The sequence below is a fragment of the Centruroides sculpturatus genome, unplaced genomic scaffold, assembly GCF_000671375.1.
Source record: "Centruroides sculpturatus isolate CEXI.00-Female unplaced genomic scaffold, Cexi_2.0 scaffold1176, whole genome shotgun sequence".
Lineage (NCBI taxonomy): Eukaryota > Metazoa > Arthropoda > Arachnida > Scorpiones > Buthidae > Centruroides > Centruroides sculpturatus.
In genome coordinates, this window is record NW_019385335.1 from 125,803 (window position 1) to 144,743 (window position 18,941).

Genomic DNA, 18,941 nt, shown 5'->3' on the forward strand with positions numbered 1-18,941 from the left:
AAACACAGCAACATTGCTAACCAATTTCGAATTAAATGCATTATTTAATAATTACTATAATTAAACTGAAAAAATTTGTTTCCCTCCTAGTTAAATATAATATTAAAAAAAAAAAAAGCAAATAGTAAAGATGACATCTTTTAATATATTTATTTTAATCATCAAATGACATCATGACTTAATATTATTAATCAAACTATTGAATTACTATTTTCTATATTTTATTTAATATATTTATGCTCTTGCACATGCGACTCACTATGTAAATTTGTAATTTTCAAATGTTTTAAATTTCAAATGTGCTTCTTGTTCTATTCATTAATTTCATTTTAGAGCCTGAAGATGGCCATTGTAAATGGCCAAAAATATTTGTTCCATTAATAAACGTTCTATTTTTACTAGATTTAAGGCTTTTTGATATTAATATTAACTACTATTTAAAGAGACAATGGATGACATAAGAGTAATATTAAAACTTTATTAATATATTAAAAACAGAATAAAAATAATAATCATTAAATTATTATTATATCTTTTTTAACATAAATCTTTCACAATTAAACAAACTAGTTCTCAATACATTAATGACTTCCCCTCTATTTGAATTATTAAGCTTAAGTATCAATTCAAAACTTCTTTATAACAATAAAACTTCTCAAATATAATTTCAAAATTAATTGATAGAAATGTATCAATAATGATTTATTGATATATTAATCAGATGAGAATTATAATTATTGGTCAATAATCAGCTAGCTTGGATTGGATATGCCATCAGAGAAGAAGGTAGAAATTTGAGTTCTAAGGACTTGTTTTTAAAAGAACATCAAAGAAGAAGAATCCACTAGCAATCAATAATAGACCTATAAAAAATTGTATGAAATATTTTGCCATAATTTATGTAATTAAAAAATAATACAGAGGTTATTATTAAAAACATTTTACATTTAAAAAAATAAAAATGAAACAACTACATTTAAATGCTACAGAATCAATTACTAAAAAAAATATTTAAATATTTTTAAATATATATAATCCTTCTGTATATATAATCCTGTTGAAATTACCATGAGAAAAATCTATAATGGTTTTTTTTTATTTCTTGTTTTAATAACTAATAATTAATTGAAAATTGCTGACAAAACAGCATATTTTATACAACAGAGGTAAATAAATCAAATTTTCCACACAATTTACACAAAATAAAGAACATTATTGAAATGTAAGACTAAGCAAAAATAATACTTCCCTAGTACAAAATGTTCTTGATAGAGAACTTAAAATCAGAAAAGAAATCACAGTATAGTAGAAGCAATAGGATCTATTAATGAAGTCCAAAAAACATTATTAACTGAAGAGATTCAGTTTCTTCAGCTACATCTTGGAAATAGCTCGTGAATATTTTAATGTTGTATATAGAAATTCATAATATGTCAATTTTATTTTACTATCTATGTATGTATGCATGTCTCTTTAATCCGAAATTAAGTTTGGTAGACTATCATTAAAGCTTTCAGGTTAGACACTTCTTTTATTGTTTCCACATATGCATTTCAAACTTATATAAATGCTAAGTCCCTCTTCAGTGCAATACTACAAATTATTAAAAACCCACAATTAGTAACATGACAAAATTCCTCACGTGTAGGTCATATTTACTGACATAAAACTGTCATACTTAAAAATTGTCACACTTATACGATACCTATGGTTCTGTCTTCTAAAAACACGGTAACATTGGAAAGATTTTTAATACAGCCATTAAAAACACCACAAATACATTGGGTCTAAAAATATATATATATACAAGAACTACTAATAATGTAAATCATAAAATTGAATTAAAAGAATTAGAGAATAAGTTTATTTTGAATAATTACCCCAGTTACAAATTAAAAATGTGCCACAACCAGTATTATAAAAACAGATTTAATATCAAATATAAAAAAGATAAGAATTATAAAGCTTTTCCTTATATCAATGATGTTTATAATAATTGTAATAAGATTTTAAAAAAGAAAATATTGTTTTGGCCCCATCTTTGACCAATAAAATTTCACGTAATATTTACAATAATAATAATAAATATAAAATGAATGTTGATAAATTAAAAAATCAGGAGTTGTATATAAAATTAATTGTAATTGCCAAAAAAAAAAAAATTATATAGGTGAAACTAGTAGAATGTTAGAATTAAGAATTAAAGAACACGAAGCAGCAATTAGATTAAAATACAATAATTCTCTGTGGTTCAACCATATAAAAAATAGTAATTGTCAAATAGATAGAAATAACATAAAAATAATTCATTTGGAAAAAGATATGTATAAATGTAAATTTAAAGAACATATTGAGATTATAAAATTTAAAGATGATAATTTAATCAATATATCAAATGGTATGCAAATAGATCAACAGTGGTACAATATAATAGGTGGCACTAATGGAAAAAAGTGATTGTAATGTATTTATCATACAGTGTTGTGTCAGAAAATAATTGGAAATATATTGTGAAATTGTGTATGTATTCTCTTGAAAATGTTTTTAATATTACTATGCTAAATATAATTAACCTGTAAAACGATTATAATTACAGTTACTGCAACGTTATATTGTAGAAAATACACATTCTTTAAAAGTTGTACTTATATAAGATTTTATGAGCACATGTTGAAAAATATAAAAGTGAGTATGTATCGTATTATATTGTTATTTTATTAGAATATGTGATGTTATAAAGTAAAAGATTATAAAATTAATAATATAAGTCCAAAATGCATATGTGGAAACAATAAAAGAAGTGTCTAACCTGAAAGCTGTAATGATAGTCTACCAAACTTAATTTCGGATTAAAGAGACATACATACATACATAGATCATAATAACAGCTACCAAAAGTGAGATATTTATTTTACTATTTATTTAAATTAATTTTATTGATATATGATTTCATTGTTGCTATAAACATTTTTATTTTTTGTTTGTAATTTGATATTTAAGTCTCCATGATAAAATTGTTTTTATGAGCATTCATGATGATGCATGTTACAGTTCATAAGTACTTAAACTTTAATTTTTTGTTAAATTTTATCTCCTTTAAAATAGTTTGTTTCCACTTCTGTATGATTGGAATTATTTAGTTAGATATTGTTTCTTCATTAAACTTCTTCATAACTGCACAATGAGAGAATTGTGTTATCTATATTTATTACTATCTATGGGAATCCATTTAATTAGTGAAAATTATTCATCTTTTATTCTGAACTGAGTTATAAATTATACAATTAAATAGCAGCTAGCAATAAACTACAGATTAAAATAAGCACAAAATTGTTGTTAAATTACTTTTGCTGAATATTTGGCAAATTTATACTAGATAAAAGTTTTATCTAGTATAAATTTAATAACAACTTTTATCTAATAAGAATCTGGTGTGAAAAATTAATTATTTCTTTCAGGCAAATTTATTCTACTAAACGATTGAAAAAATTTATATAAAAAACCAAGCCAAATTATACTAATATTATGTAATTTGGTATAAAAAATTAGATGTTTAAGCACCAAGGAGACTAAACTATTGTACAGACAAGTTAGCTGAGACCACTGATGCAAGTAGGTATATACAAAGTAAACTGGTCTACTTGTAAAATAGGATGATGTTTTTTCTGATATGGAAGGGAATCTTTACATATAGGAAGACTGTTTTTAAAAAACAAAAAGTAATTTTAAGCAGCATGTCACTCTCTTTCAAGGAAAATTGAGCTTTTATTTTAAGCCAGACAATAATTTAGGAACTGGCAGGACTTGCTTCTCTTTGACATACAAACCATGGATTATTCTTCTAATCACATCATATCAAAGTTATCTAATACAAATTCTTTTTAACCACATTCTGTATTTACTTAACAATAGATTTTTTAGATTCTTTGAATTTTTTCAGAGATATTTTCAAATGACTGATTGTCAACAAATGCCAAAAACTGAATTTTCACTGAAATCAACTGAAAATCACCAAATTTCTTTTTAGATTTAAACTATTTTACTATCAGTATACATATTATTAATAACTGCTATGATTACATTTGATGACTAAAGTTTAATTTTGTTTACTTTTGCTGGATTATATACATATTTTTGCCTTGAATAATTAATACTAATTTAACAAATTAATTATATATAAACCAACCCCAACATAGAATAATAAATAAACATTACTGTTGAATTTTAATTTGGACATAAAATAGCTAATTAATTATAGATACTCATAATTTGGATTAAAGATAGACAGTTAAGCCACCATTTTGAATTCAACAAAATAAATATAAATTTTGAACATGTAAATTAAATCATAATAATTTAATGAGTAAAGAAAGGTTAGCATGTTGCAGATCTTAAAAACAAAATATCAAAATAAAATCAGTAAATAAGTATAATTTAAAAATAAAATTAAGAACGAAACTAAATATACATACTAAGTAAATATATTATATTGTAAGTATCAATAATTAAACAAATAATTTTGTAAATTTAACACTAAAAATATTTTTGTTATATAGTTTTTGTTTAACAAATTTATATTAACAAATGAAAACAACACAGTTGAAAATCACAATACAAGAAAAAATGAAACATGAACATTTAAATACAAATATTTTTATATTTTTCTTTATGGAAAAGAAATATTGAGTAAAGCAAAAATTTTCATCAAAATATAACTGTCAAAACAAAATTTTCTTCTTGATATTATACAGAAGCATGCTCTTGATTTAACAGATCCCAATTTAACAGACAAAAAATTTAGAACCTGTTTTATTTGTAAATAGAAAATGCTAAAAGATTGAGTCAATGAATCAGCATTATTAGTGGAAGCAGTCCATTAGATACATTGTATAGTTTTGAAGTTTTTAATTAAAATAAAGTTTGGTTTCTCTTCGACATAAATTTACTTATTTTTAATAAATGTTTTAGAGACATGTATAAATTATTCAGTGTTCACTGAAATAATATTTTATTCATACTTACATGCTATAACAACATTTTAATACATCCTGTAATTTGTAACTTTCATTATTAATTTATGTTTTTAAAATATATTCAATTTAATGGACTTTCAGCAGTGGCAATACACACTCCTTCCTCCCAATAAGTCCATTAAATCAAGGGCCTACCGTATATGATTTTGTAGCAGCAAATTTATGATGCCAATAATGAAAGAAAGAAATAATAAATGAAAGAAGTTGTTTTCACTTTTGATGTTCTTCATATAAATAAAATTTGTCCTTTTAATTAAACAATCATCATCTATTGGCAGCAATATTATCTTACTTATATCAGAAAATTTTATAGCCAAGGCAGGTATGAATAAAACATGGTCATCCTAAGTTAAGTAATTAATCATTAAATTTATAATAATTTTTTCACTTCATTTTTATCCAAAAATGTTTAAAACTAACAGGTTTCATTTCTTCTCTCATTTCAATGTATTAGCTCCACTTTTTTGCATAAGTAATTTTTCAAATTTAGTTAGTTATTTCTTCCAAAGTTATGTTTATATATCTGCAGTTCTAAACCATAAATATAAAAGATTGTTCTAAAAAAATTTGAGTGTACATTGGGTGATCAGTTAACAAACAGTTCTGACTGTGAACAAATCAAACAATGAACACTTTCGTGAATGCTTTTTATGTTTGGACAACAAACAGAAGAAGAAGTGACACAGATATGTAAGATTTGTGGAACTGTATTTTACTGCTATCTATGAACGATTTCTGGAATGATACTTTGTACACATAACCTTTTTGTATGCTAGTTGATTTCTGTTCTCTGAATTTTTGTAAGTGCTTTTCTGAGCTTTTTATTAAAAAAAACTGATAATATTATGGGGCCTAAAATGAATGGAGTGTCAAAAACTAAACCATAGAAACCAAACAAGATAACATCCAAGGTAGAGAGTGGACAGAAGATACCTGATGTTGCTGGCAGTATGGCTTGAACAGGTTTACAGCAGGAACAATCTTAGCTTAGAAAGATATAATCAAGAAGATTCAAGCAGCTAAAAGAGTAATGAAAATTGCTTCTGAGAAACAAAGATGTGCCATCCATGAAAAAATGGAGTGATTGCTTTTAGTTTGAATAAAAGAAAGAGAAATGAAAAGAGATGTAAATAGTATGACTATCATTCAAAAGAAGGCTAGAGAAATTTTTGAAGAATTAAATAAACAAACTCCACATTTGTCACATGAGGAGATAGAATTCAAGACTATCACTGGATAGTTTGCAAAGTTTAGAAGGAGATCTGGCATTAAACATGATAATGTACAGTGAATCTGCTAGTGCAGATAAAGAAAAAGCTGAGAAGTTGTGTCTCAAATTTCAAGATTTCATTAAAAAAAAGAAGGATTTTGTCCACAACAATTTTCAATTGTGATGAAACAGGTTTATTTTGGAAGCTTATGCTGAACTGCACCTACATCACGAAAGATGATAAAAATATTTTCCTGGGCATTAACTCATGAAAGACTGATTGACCTTACTTTTGGAAGCTAACATGAACAGTGATTTGAAGCTTAACTTACTTCTTGTCTATCACTCTGAAAACCCTACAGCATTCAAAAAAATTTCATAATTAGAGGAAGACTGCTAGTGATGTGGAGATCAAATGAAAGGGCATGGGTCACACAGGTTCTTTTCAAATAAAGTTTGTGCCCCAAGCATCAAGAATTACCTTCAGGCCAATGAATTGCCATTGAAAGGACTGTTAATATTGGACAATGCACAAGGACACCCAAAAGACCTTGAAGATAATTTGCTGGAAGACTTTCTTTGACTGACAGTTCAAAGAAATACCACTTTATTGATTCAGCCAATGAATAAGTAGGTTAAAAGTGAAAGATATTGGACCTCACGCCAATCAATAGATAAGCAATAACAAGAAAATTATCATCCAGGCATTAAACAACGTACAATTATCGCTATAAACTACTAGCGCTTTCGCCGAAACTATTTTCAACTTCTTCAGGCAGATGAAAACGGTTAATATCCTTTTATCGAATAATGATTTTGAACCACTCTAACGGCAAAACAGCTTTTGAATATAACTAAGAATGGAACTAAATACAGAGAACTTGAATAATATGCACGTGGTGCCAATGTTCATGTGCAAAAATTTTTTACATGAATGTGGAGCTAGCGACGATATCTTAATTTGTTATATAAATTGACCCACAAAGAAGGCACATCCAGTGTGGGGGTGTTGCATGGATTTAACATGTTGGTAAGGAGCACCTCCCATAAATACACGAGGCTCCTGTTACCACACTGCTTGAGCATCACCACTTGGTCCCAGAACGGGGTGTATTGGTGTTGGAACACCATTCTTGCTAGCTCAGTGTCACACATGCCTGCCCTGATAGATTGCTGGTGTTCAGAAATACAGCAAGACAACGTTCTGGATGTCGCTCTGACATACTGGGTATGAGTACCAGATGTACATTCCAAAGGGATAGAATAAACTCCAGACCTCTCTAGCACAGAAAAAACATCCCTGTCATTGCATAATACCCTTCTAAGGTTTGGTCGCGGAGAAACTGGCAGAAAGAGGCCATGTTGCCTAAAAACACGGCAAATGTGGACAGTAATACGGCCACAGAAATGAATAAGTAGGTTATTGCAGGTTTCAAGAAATTATACATTCGCATGTTGTTTTGTTGGTGGGCCAGTGACACTCTTCAACAATGATATTAAAAACATTTTGGAAAGAAAAATTTGATATTCTTGAAGCTATCCAGTTCATTCAAAAGGCATGGTCAGAAGTCACTCAATGACAGCTGAATTCAGCTTGACAAAAGCTGTGACCATCCTGTATTCAGGGAGATGGAGACGATGTATGATGTCCCTAAAATTATGGATGAAATTGTGACAACTGCTAGAGATTTAGAACTGGAGGTGAATGAAGATGACATTGAAGAGCTCATAATGGAATATGAAAATAATCTGATGACAGAACTCCAATAATTCTTGAATGAAGAATACCAAGAAACTCAGCAAGATGTATTTTCTTCTGAAAAAGAGAAAGACAAGAAAAAACCAATGCTGACATCTGCTATTAAAGATCTTTTGAAGAAGTGGGAGGATGTCAGAACAACAGTCTTAGAATAGCACCCAAACCAGGTTGAGGTCAGTAGGTTTGGGGATCTCTACAAAGACAATGCTATTAATGACTTCTGAAAAATACTGGAGAGAGAAAAGCATTCAACATTGGACAGATTCTTTAACACCCCATAAATGGAAAATAACATGACTGATGAAAATGCAAGACTGTGTATATGTATTATTGTTATTACATATAAGCATAATAAGAAATTATATGATTTATTTATTTATTTTTTGGATCTCCAGAATGAATTACTCAAATTCCCATAAAAATCTATGATAAATTGATAATTGGTTAACCAACAATTCGGATAGTGAACATCATCTTTGAATGAATTATGTTTGTTAACTGATCATCCACTGTAATTGAAATAGAAATGCTTGTGCCACCAAAGAAAATCATCTTAGATTTTCTCATTGTTGTTTGATAAATCTTAATAGTGTATTACATTTATCAGTGTACTTTAGTTCGTTTTCAGCTGAGCCATTGGCTATAACTGATTTTCTTGAATGTAAGTATAGCTAAACTCAAAAATTATTACAAAATTTAAAATTTTATCTTGAATACTATATTGACAAAATTCATTCAAAAATGTTATCTATGATGAATAACATTTTCCAAAAGTTATATATACTAATTTTGCCAAATGGTGCATGATCAAATTCAAAGGCTAACAAAACTGGGTAAGTTAAGATTATGTTCCTTGCAACAACAAGAATTTAAAAATTTATATTTCGGATTTGGGACAACAAAGGAAACTTATCATGAGATAAGTCTATGAAAAATGTTGTGATAAAAAGAAATTTTTAGTTCAATAAAGCTTGCTTAGTTTTAGGTAAAAATGAATCTTCATTGTGTATTGTTATATTTCTTCTCAAATCATTTGTAATGAACTACAATAATTAAATTTTTTTTTATAAACAATATTATAAAATAACTTAAAGTTTGAATCATTGTATAACTAAAAATGCCTTAAATAGGACAATTAAACCCTCTTAAGCTTGTTTATCAACCATTCCCAAACAAAAGACATCTTTTCACTAAATAGCAGAAAAAGCAATACAAATGCTAATTGACAATTAGGATCTATTAAACAATCAGAACTTTCATCAAAACTAGTAATAGGTTCATGTGAATAAAAAATAATCATTTTGTTTTTTAAATTTGAAATGCTTGCATGATTCACTTTCTCTTTTATTTTGTACTTTTTAATCTTGAAATAAAGATCAATGTTTTTCTTATGTATATTTTAATACAATTAATTTCCAGATAAAGAGTATGACAGAATCTTATAACTAAGGAAGGATAACTGGTATTTACATTGTAATTATGCCACAAAAAATTTTTAAAGATGTTTTATTAGTTTCAAAATTTGAGCTTTTGATGATCTAACAAATAAGGAAATATATTTTTTTTGTTTTGAGTAAAGTAGCAAACTAACTGGATTACACATCACAAACATCTAATAAAAACATAAAATTAATACTAAAGCAGTGTCCTAGCACTAAAATATTTCGAAAATTTAATGAAAAAATGAATTTTAGCAAACAAATCTCTGAAAAAGCAATTTTAGTAACTTGTATCAAAAAAGTAATTTGCACTAATAATTAATTCCATTCTGAGCTCTGTAACAATGAAAACTGTATTGCTGAAAATATTTATAAAATATGAGGCTTGAAACAGAAATAAGTGTACAGAAAGCCATTGTGCTCTGTGTAACCTAATTAATTCATATGATCCTTTTATATTCCATAAACTGAAATTATCAGATCAGTCCATAATTATGTGTACATTTTGTTCATACAAGTTTAGACACATTATTTTGGTGCATATAAATTCCAATTAAGTTCAAATTAATCTTAAGTACAATTGAATAGTTGCTGAGTTTAGTACTGTTGTGTTTTTTAAATTTATTATTTAATTCCTTTTATAATGGAGATTATAAATGAATACAAAAGATATATTTTATATTTTTTGTTCTTAAGTGAAAAAAATGCTACAAGTGCAACAAAGGAAATTAACATTATGCATAATCAAAATATTATTAGTGTTAGGGCTGCCCAAAAGTAATTTGAAAGGTTTAAGAAGAATGACTTTAGTGTGGAAGATTAAGTTTGTTCAGGAAAACCAGCAAACTTTAATAACAATGCTCTCTCAGCCCTAATGGCAGCAGAATCAAATTTAACTGTTAATGAACTTGCAGACCATTTAAATTCATTCCATGGAACCAACTACATTTAAAAGAAATTGGAAAAGTGTCCAAGTTGGAAAAATGAGTGCCACTTGAATTACTGCTGGTTAATCAATACATGCTCCTCTTCTCTAATTTCACATTTTGTTTTGAAACCCTTCTTTGATCAGCTTGTTATCAGAGATGAGAAGTGAATCATTTACTGGTGAGAAATGTTTGGTGTAATCCACTTTGAGTTTTTGGAAACAAACCAAACAATTACATCTGCAATACATTGTGAGCAATTAGAACATTTACATAAAAAACAGCTACCCCTAATCAATAGAAAGAATATTTTGTTGCAACATGGCAATGCCAGACTGCATATTGCAAAACCAATCCTCAATAAAATAGAACACAACTGGAAAATTTTACTGCACTTGCTGCATTCACCAGACTTGACATCAAGTGATTACCATTTATTCCAGGGTTTACAGAACTTTTTAAAAAGAAAAAATTTTTTGAAGAAAAATAATGTTGAAAATACAGTTGCAAAATATTTTTAGTCTAAACCAAAAACTTTTTATGAAAGTGGAATTAAAAAGTTGCTTTCAAGATGGCAAGACGTAAAAAACGATAACAAGTACTGTACATTTTGGATTAAAATAAATTTTAATATTACCAGTACTGTGGCTGTGGAGAAGAATAGAGAAGGTCAGATGGAGCAATAAAGCAATAAGGTGAGAAATGAAGAAGTCCTAAGAAGACTGGGCGAAAAAGGAGCATATTAGAAAATAAAAAGGCAAAAAACTAATTGGATGGGATACATGATTTGACAGTAAGGCTTATGGAATGATGTTATGAAAGACATGGTTGGAGACAGAAAGGAATGAGGGAGAAAGAGAATTAAAATAGTGGATGACTTAAAAGAGAATAGTTATAAGGAGCTAAAGACAAGAGTGCAGGATTGAGTTGCATGGAAAAAGAGGTGGTGCTCACCTGACCTGCTATATCTAGCAGAAAACTAAAAAAGAAGAAGAATCACAAATACTGTATGAATTTTATTTTTTTATATTTTAAATGAACTACAAATGCACACAAATTTATGAACTGACCTCATATAAGAGAAAATAAACTTTTTGTAAACAACAGTTTCATTTTTAACTTTATATATAATGAAACCATTTATATGTTGAGTTCTGATTATAATATCAGTAATACCATATAATTATCGATAATAAAGATTAGTAATGTAATTTAATAAATTGTTTTATTAAAAATAGAAATATAAAAATATATATAATCATAATTACAGTAAAATATTTTAAAACACAGTATGTTGCTAAGTACATTTCTATTGATATTATTAATATCAATACAATTTATATGCACTAATAATTTTGAAATTTTATATTCATAAGCATTTCAACTATACTCACACTTCACAGTCATTCAAGCATAGTTGCATAAATGAATGAAATCATTCCCATCAATTGCATATTACAGTTTTGTCTCAAAACTTTAACATGTTTTTTGTGCAAGATATAATGTTCTTTTATAGATAATGAAAGATGTAATGTACACACATTACAGCTTTCATTATTTATAAAAGAATATGCCATTTTAAGTATTAATTAAATCCAAATCATTTATCAGTTGAATTAAGACTGATTTTTGCTATTTATTATTAATGAAGTTTTCATAGAATGGGGTTATAATTTATTTTTAACAACTTTACTCATTCTTCTTTATAATAATAAAACTAACATTCACATCCAATAAAAATATTAGCTTAATGCTTTTTGGCTTCTTCAAAACATCTTAATTACCTACTTAATTTGAAATAAAAATGAAATACTAACAAATTAAAATTCATTTTCTAGCCTATTCATCTTTCTTAAACTTTTCTTAATTTCTCTTGCGTTTAATACCAATTATTTTTAGTACTTAAACAGAATAATTAATATCTTTAGAGAACAATTTATAAAAATATCTTAATCATTAATTAATTAACTGAAAAAAAGTTCATTGAACATTAAATAAACATTCTCTAATATGATTATATACAAGTATTTACTATATAAGTGCCATTGATGCAATATTAATGAAATATTATTTAACCAATTACATTGCTATCAGTTAGGTTCAATTAAAAATATTTAATTTTATGGCATAATTGTTGATCCAATTAATGTAGAATTGAATTTCATATTTAGTTACAGAAATCAAAAAATATTTGTACATATTTATATACCAGAAGTCAATAACCCAAATTCTTGGTTTTGTAAGAAGCATCCAGTCAAAAGAAATCACAACTAGTCAACTGTAGAAAATTAACTTTATTCACTTAACTTATATGTTTTGCAGTAATCCTCATTAGATATATTATTGCCACTGAAAAATATTACAGAATACTTCTTTACGATGCCATTTTACATTTTAGCTTATGTAAAACCATTTAAAATTCATTAAAAGCTTCCATTTTACATTATATATTTTTATTTACAAATTTATACTAATTTTTAAAAGTTTTAAATATCAAATTTTTTTCAAGTTTTCAAGAAGTTTCATTTTCAGGATACAGTTGATAGACAAAAAAAAATTCCGGTATTTAAATATCACACAAGATTAAAAATTTGTTGATTGGACACTCAGAATAATGTTCAAATTTTATGATATTATTTTTATTTTTCTTTTAAGTTAATAGCTGCAATATATCTATAATCATATTTTTAATATAATCAATTGCACATCTCTTTTATTCACAACATGCATTAATATTTTAAAATATTTTTCAATAATCTAATTTTCAAAACTTTTATTATTATATTAATTAATTGTATAAAATTTCATTTTTCTATTTGCCTTTTCAAAACATAAGTTTACACCATTATCACAAATTTTTAATTTTAGATCAAGATTTTTAATTGAAGACATTATAAAATTAAATAAAAGATGGATACAATGATTTAAAAAATGTTTCTATAAAAAAATATTCCTTTGAAATTTATAAGAGAAAAAACTTCATAATAGCTGATGTATCTTTTTCTATATGGTATTATTTATATTGTCAAACTGTATTTACTAAAATCAATTTTTCATTTAATTCTGTTTAATACTAAATTATTTTATTTTCAAATGCATGAACTGTGAATAATTATTAGCATTGTATTATTCATACAGAAGTATTGATTTATGTATTATATAAATTAATTTATTTATTTTTAAAATAACAATGAAAATAACATACTCTGTCTTGTGGAGTTAAAATCAACAAGTTATTCACACTTTGCAAGTAGTTTCAATAGTTTATGACTATCCTCCTCAAGTTGATTTGTTTTATATTCAAATTGAACAAGATTTTTTATATTTAAATGAAATTGGAACATAATGGGCAAACTAAAAAAAAAAAAAAAAGTTTAAAAGGTTCAGTCGCATGCTCATGGAATGTAATAAAGATTAAAAATTGTTAAAAATAAACTTAATGATCTTTTTTACAACTTTATTACATTCCACAAGCGTGCGACTGAACTTTTTTTTTAATTTGCCCATTATGTTCCAATTTCATTTAAGTATAAAAAATCTTGTTCAATTTGAATATAAAACAGCCTGAAAGCACTTGCAAAGTGTGAATAAAGTGTTGATTTTAACTCCGCAAGAGAGAGTATGTCATTTTAATGTTATTTTTAATAAAAATCTTGGTATAAAGTGCATCATTTCTTCAATTTATTTTTTACTTCTCTTTTTGAACATTATCAATTAAACAATTTATCATCTAATTACTGGCAAAAAATTTAATAAAGTTTCTTCAGTTTTAAGCAAATAATTAAAAGCCAATCATTAATTATAATCAGAAATTTCAATTTGTAATTATTATTATTATGCCAAACTTTAGAAAGCTGCTGCATAAACATCTAATGTAAAATTGATTAAAAGACATTAAATTTAAATAAATAATAATATCCTTTTCATAACACAGTTATTTTTAAATTAATTTTATAAATAAATCATTATTTAAAAATGAATGATGTTTATTTCACATAATAAAAGAGTTGTAAATTATATCATTAAATATAAAACTAAATTAGGTTGCATTTAAATTGTATATAATCAAAACCACATGCAATTCAAATGCAATAATGATCTTAATTACCCTAAGAATCATATAAATTAATTATGGTTATCAGTTTTTCTTGGATTATTTGTTAATCCATATTATATTTCTAACATGTTATATACTATAACAAACTGATCATGCAACAAAATCACAACTTTAATTTGAATAATCATGCAACAAAACTTCTATGTTTATTAATCATGCAGCACACAAAAGTACAAGATAAATCATTTATATATATTCTCATTAAGATGATCATTTCCCTAGTATTATTTAACATACCTTGAAATTCATCATCCCATTCTACATCAATAGGGAAAAAGAAAGCACCATGATTTCAGCAAATTATAAAATGAATTGCCATAATAAATAAATTAATTAATATTTTTTCCATAATGAAGTATCTGTTTCATTTAACATTAACTCTTTAAACATTCAATAAATTTGAAAAAAAAAACTGAGTGTCAAAAGTTTTAGAAATTTGATCAAAAATGTATACTAAAATATATGATTCTATGAGTGAATTATTAAAAAGTTTAAATATGATAATAAGTGAATTCCTGTAATGTTTTATTTTATAAATTTTAAAAATATTTCAATGAAAAAAATATAATAATATAAGTTTTTTTTTATAGTTCATTACTTTCACAAAGAATGACAACTTCAGTAAGATTGTTATTTTGAATTATAAATGAATGATAAGAAAATTATAAATGCATTTGTTTTTATAAAATCATAATAAAAAGATTATATAAAATTAATTTCATTCATAAAATAATATAAAATTAACAAAATACTCCAGCATAATGCCAAAAGAATTTCATGAGACAAAAATTGTAAAAATAGAGCAATCTTTTTCTGATCTAAATTTTAATACTCATTAATGGTTTCTGACGATGTACAAAAAGAATTAAATGATTTTATCTTTCTTTCGGTTTACATTTATTCTGATATAAAACTAAACTTTTCAAATATAATTTAAAAACTGTACTTTCTATAAACTACAATAATGGGTATGAAGTGGGTTTGCTGGTAAACTGCACTGCTAAGAAGCTATATATTCTAATACATTTTACACTTTAATATGTAAAAAGAAGCAAATACTATAAGAAATTTTTCATATTCAATTTATTATATGTAAGTTTGTGTATGTCATGAAAATTGTTCTTTCATCCTATTTGATTAGAGAAAAATAAAATAAGTAGAGAAACTGTTATTTTAATTAGCAATTTTTGACACAATAATTAAAAATTTTATTTACAAATATCTTAATATTTTCTAGTTTCAAAATTAATAGAAACATATTTCAATATAAATTTTTATAATTATATTTACAAAAAGATTATTTCATTAAGCAACCTACCTTCATCCCAATGAATGACTTTAAAGATAATTTTATGCATAAAATTATTTTAAAATAAATTATTTAATACATGTTAATATTTGAAAAAAATTAAAAATATATATTTTAACATAATAAATACCATCCTTTTAATCTTTTAATATTTATGGATATTTACAATACTATTAGCAATATATTTTAGTAAAAATTTCTTAGTACTACCAATAATTTTTCATTTCATCAATCTTTGTGTTACCAAATTGTTTACTTAAAATTACAACTGATAAAAATAGTTAAGTTTGTTCCAATTGATTCAATAAAAATATACAGTTCATATCCTCACTAGTTTAACAATCCTCCCCAGTCTAAAATATTAAAACTTTATGTTAACATAGTTATTAGAACAAGCAGAGTTATATAAAGAATTCAAAATTTTAAAAATTATCTTATTCAAATAAAACTTTAAATAATAAATTATAAAAAATATGAAATATATTGATAGTTAAATAAAATGTTAAAATAAAATACTACTGCCATAAGGTTCTGAGACTTTAACAATTAAATTATTATAAAACAAGCTGATTTTCAAATTCATTTTGAAATCTTTTTCTAGAGAACATAATCTCTATAAACATCTCAAAATTATTGTCCAACAATTATTTGTTTAAGATATAAACATATAATTGGATTTTTAGATCTTTAAATTTTTATTCTATTTATAATAAATTACTTTCTAATTTATTTAGCTTTATGTGAAATATTAAAATAAAGTATTACTACTGTAACTAGCAATAACTTTTATATTTTGCATAATTTATTATTTCAAGTTCTGTTTGTATAATACCAATTTAAAAATTATTAATTCTTAATGTAATTCTACTTGTTATAATATTAATATGTAGTTATTGTTTTTTGTTATGAATTTCTTTGATCTACACTATCCAATATGTTGGTAAACTGAAGATGGTCAAAATATTATTGATTAATTATTATTTTTTTGGCTTTCTTAAATAAGCAGTCTATTTCATTTTCATTTCATTATGGCACCAAGTATTGCTGAGTTTCTTTTTTTAAGAGGTTGATTTTTGGAAATAAATTCTACCAATTATCTCTAGCAATCAAAAATATCATACACACTCATAGTAAATATTTTTGGCAAATTTATTGTTAAAGCATTATGTATCTTCAACTTCAGTAAATCTTGGCAATAAATTATACAGTATAAGAAACACAAACTACTTCTTCAGATACTAAAAATTTATTTTAAACTAAACACATGTTTGGCTTGTCTTAGTAAGCATTATATATCATAAACAAAAATTATTTTTTAATTTTAAAAGAAATTAACATATATGGGAGAAAAACCACACTTATCCAACGTTAAAAAACATTCACTTTTATAACCACTTAAAGGATGTTTTGGACGAATAAACAGAAATGTTATGTCCTTCAAATCTATTGCTCACCTGAGTTCAAGAATTACTCAGAAAACAATTAATTCTCAGATATTTTATTTAAATTTTTAAATAAAAGCAAGATCAGCAGAGTAGCAAAACATCAGGAGGATATTGCCAATAACAAACTCACAAGTGAGCTTTCAAAAAGAGTATTACAGCATGGCTACGTGCCCCTTTGGGCTAATACTAGATTACTGAGACAGTGCTAGGATAAAAAAAATTATTCTTATGAGAAATCTTTATATCATCAGTTTCACCCTGTAATACTGCTACCATCTTTATTCCACATTTATGGATAGAATTATTTAAGCAATTTACTTTGTAGATGTTCTAAAGATTTTTATACTTGGGAGTTATATTTTCATTGATAACTTTGCATACATCACATTTTATTAGATTGTACTAATTTTTATTGAATATTTAAAATTTCAATATGCCTTAAAAGAATTTAAAAAAGAAACGTTACATTTATATTCTATTCTTATGTTTGAAATTTGTGTTTGATTTTTGTCTGATGACAAAGGCAAAAATCTTTGAAAGTACTTGAAATTTTTAAGAAATACATGTTTTTTAACGTTGGATGTGATTTCTCTCCTATATAACAATCCTGTGGTGAAGTGAATATTGCTTTTGTAAATTAACATATTTTATGAAATTCTTTATACTGACAAAAGTATTTCAACATAAATAAAATTTCTTTTATAAGATTTTGAAAATAATGTTTTAAGAACAGTTTAAAATGATCTGATATAGTTTCTGAAAATTTTGTTACAAAATGTTTATTAGATTTGAGTTAAGTTCAATATCAGCAATATAAATTCAATCATAATAATAAAAGGTAATACAAAATTAAATTCACTAAAGAAAAAAATTAAACTTCTAACATAAACAAATTTTTAATAAATATTTTTAAATTAAAAAGGAAGCTAAAAGCAACTCACTTTTCAAAATTATAATTTGTCACATGCAATAAATTAATCATAATTACTTAATCCATTTAAGTAAATTTTAAATAAATGATTTAGTATATGTTTAATAATTTAACATAATTTTTCATAGATTATCCCTTTTCATGTAACAAACAATGCATTATAAGAAAATTTTCCTTTTCTCTAATTACATTACATAATATTTGGATTTTTTCTCATGTAAACTAGACAACTATCATGTACAACTATCATGTATATCAAATATTAAAGTACTGTAAATTAAATAATTTATTAATTCCTTTTTTTATTTTTACTTAAGATTTAAAAATTTAATAATTTTGATTCAAAAGAAATTCATATTTTAGATAAAATGCATATATATACATATACAATATTTACTAAATATACATCTAGTTACAAAAAACATCAATTTATATTTGCATACAACTGTCACCCTTCATCATTTCTTTTGATGGCATCTGCTGTTAGTTAAGCATCAGTATTATTATATACAAGATTAAAAGCAGAAATAAGCAAATTTTATAAATTTTTATTAATATTCTATTTTTAATAAATAGAAATAAATTTTTCATTAAAATATTTTAAGAAACAATATCTAAAATCAAAGATATCTTTTTTATTAATAACATATTTATATACATCTTTAGTTACTTGTAAAATTATTATCTTGCAGAAAAGTAAATATTTATTAAATTTAAGCATTTAAAAGTTATTTTTCAATATCAGCTCTACTCAAGAATCATAACAATAAAT

The 18,941-nt window shown here is 24.9% G+C and overlaps 1 protein-coding gene across 1 annotated transcript in view; it reads right to left on the reverse strand.

Moving 5' to 3' along the window:
• The window catches only part of LOC111637781 (cytoplasmic dynein 1 intermediate chain 2-like), an 85,419-nt gene that overhangs the window by 19,370 nt on the left and 47,108 nt on the right, over nucleotides 1-18,941 (reverse strand). The window contains exons 9-10 of the mRNA XM_023383352.1: nucleotides 15,803-15,820; nucleotides 14,722-14,742 (exon numbers count right to left, since the gene is read on the reverse strand). Coding sequence (XP_023239120.1) covers nucleotides 14,722-14,742; nucleotides 15,803-15,820 — 39 coding nt within the window. The remainder of the gene's footprint in view (nucleotides 1-14,721; nucleotides 14,743-15,802; nucleotides 15,821-18,941) is intronic.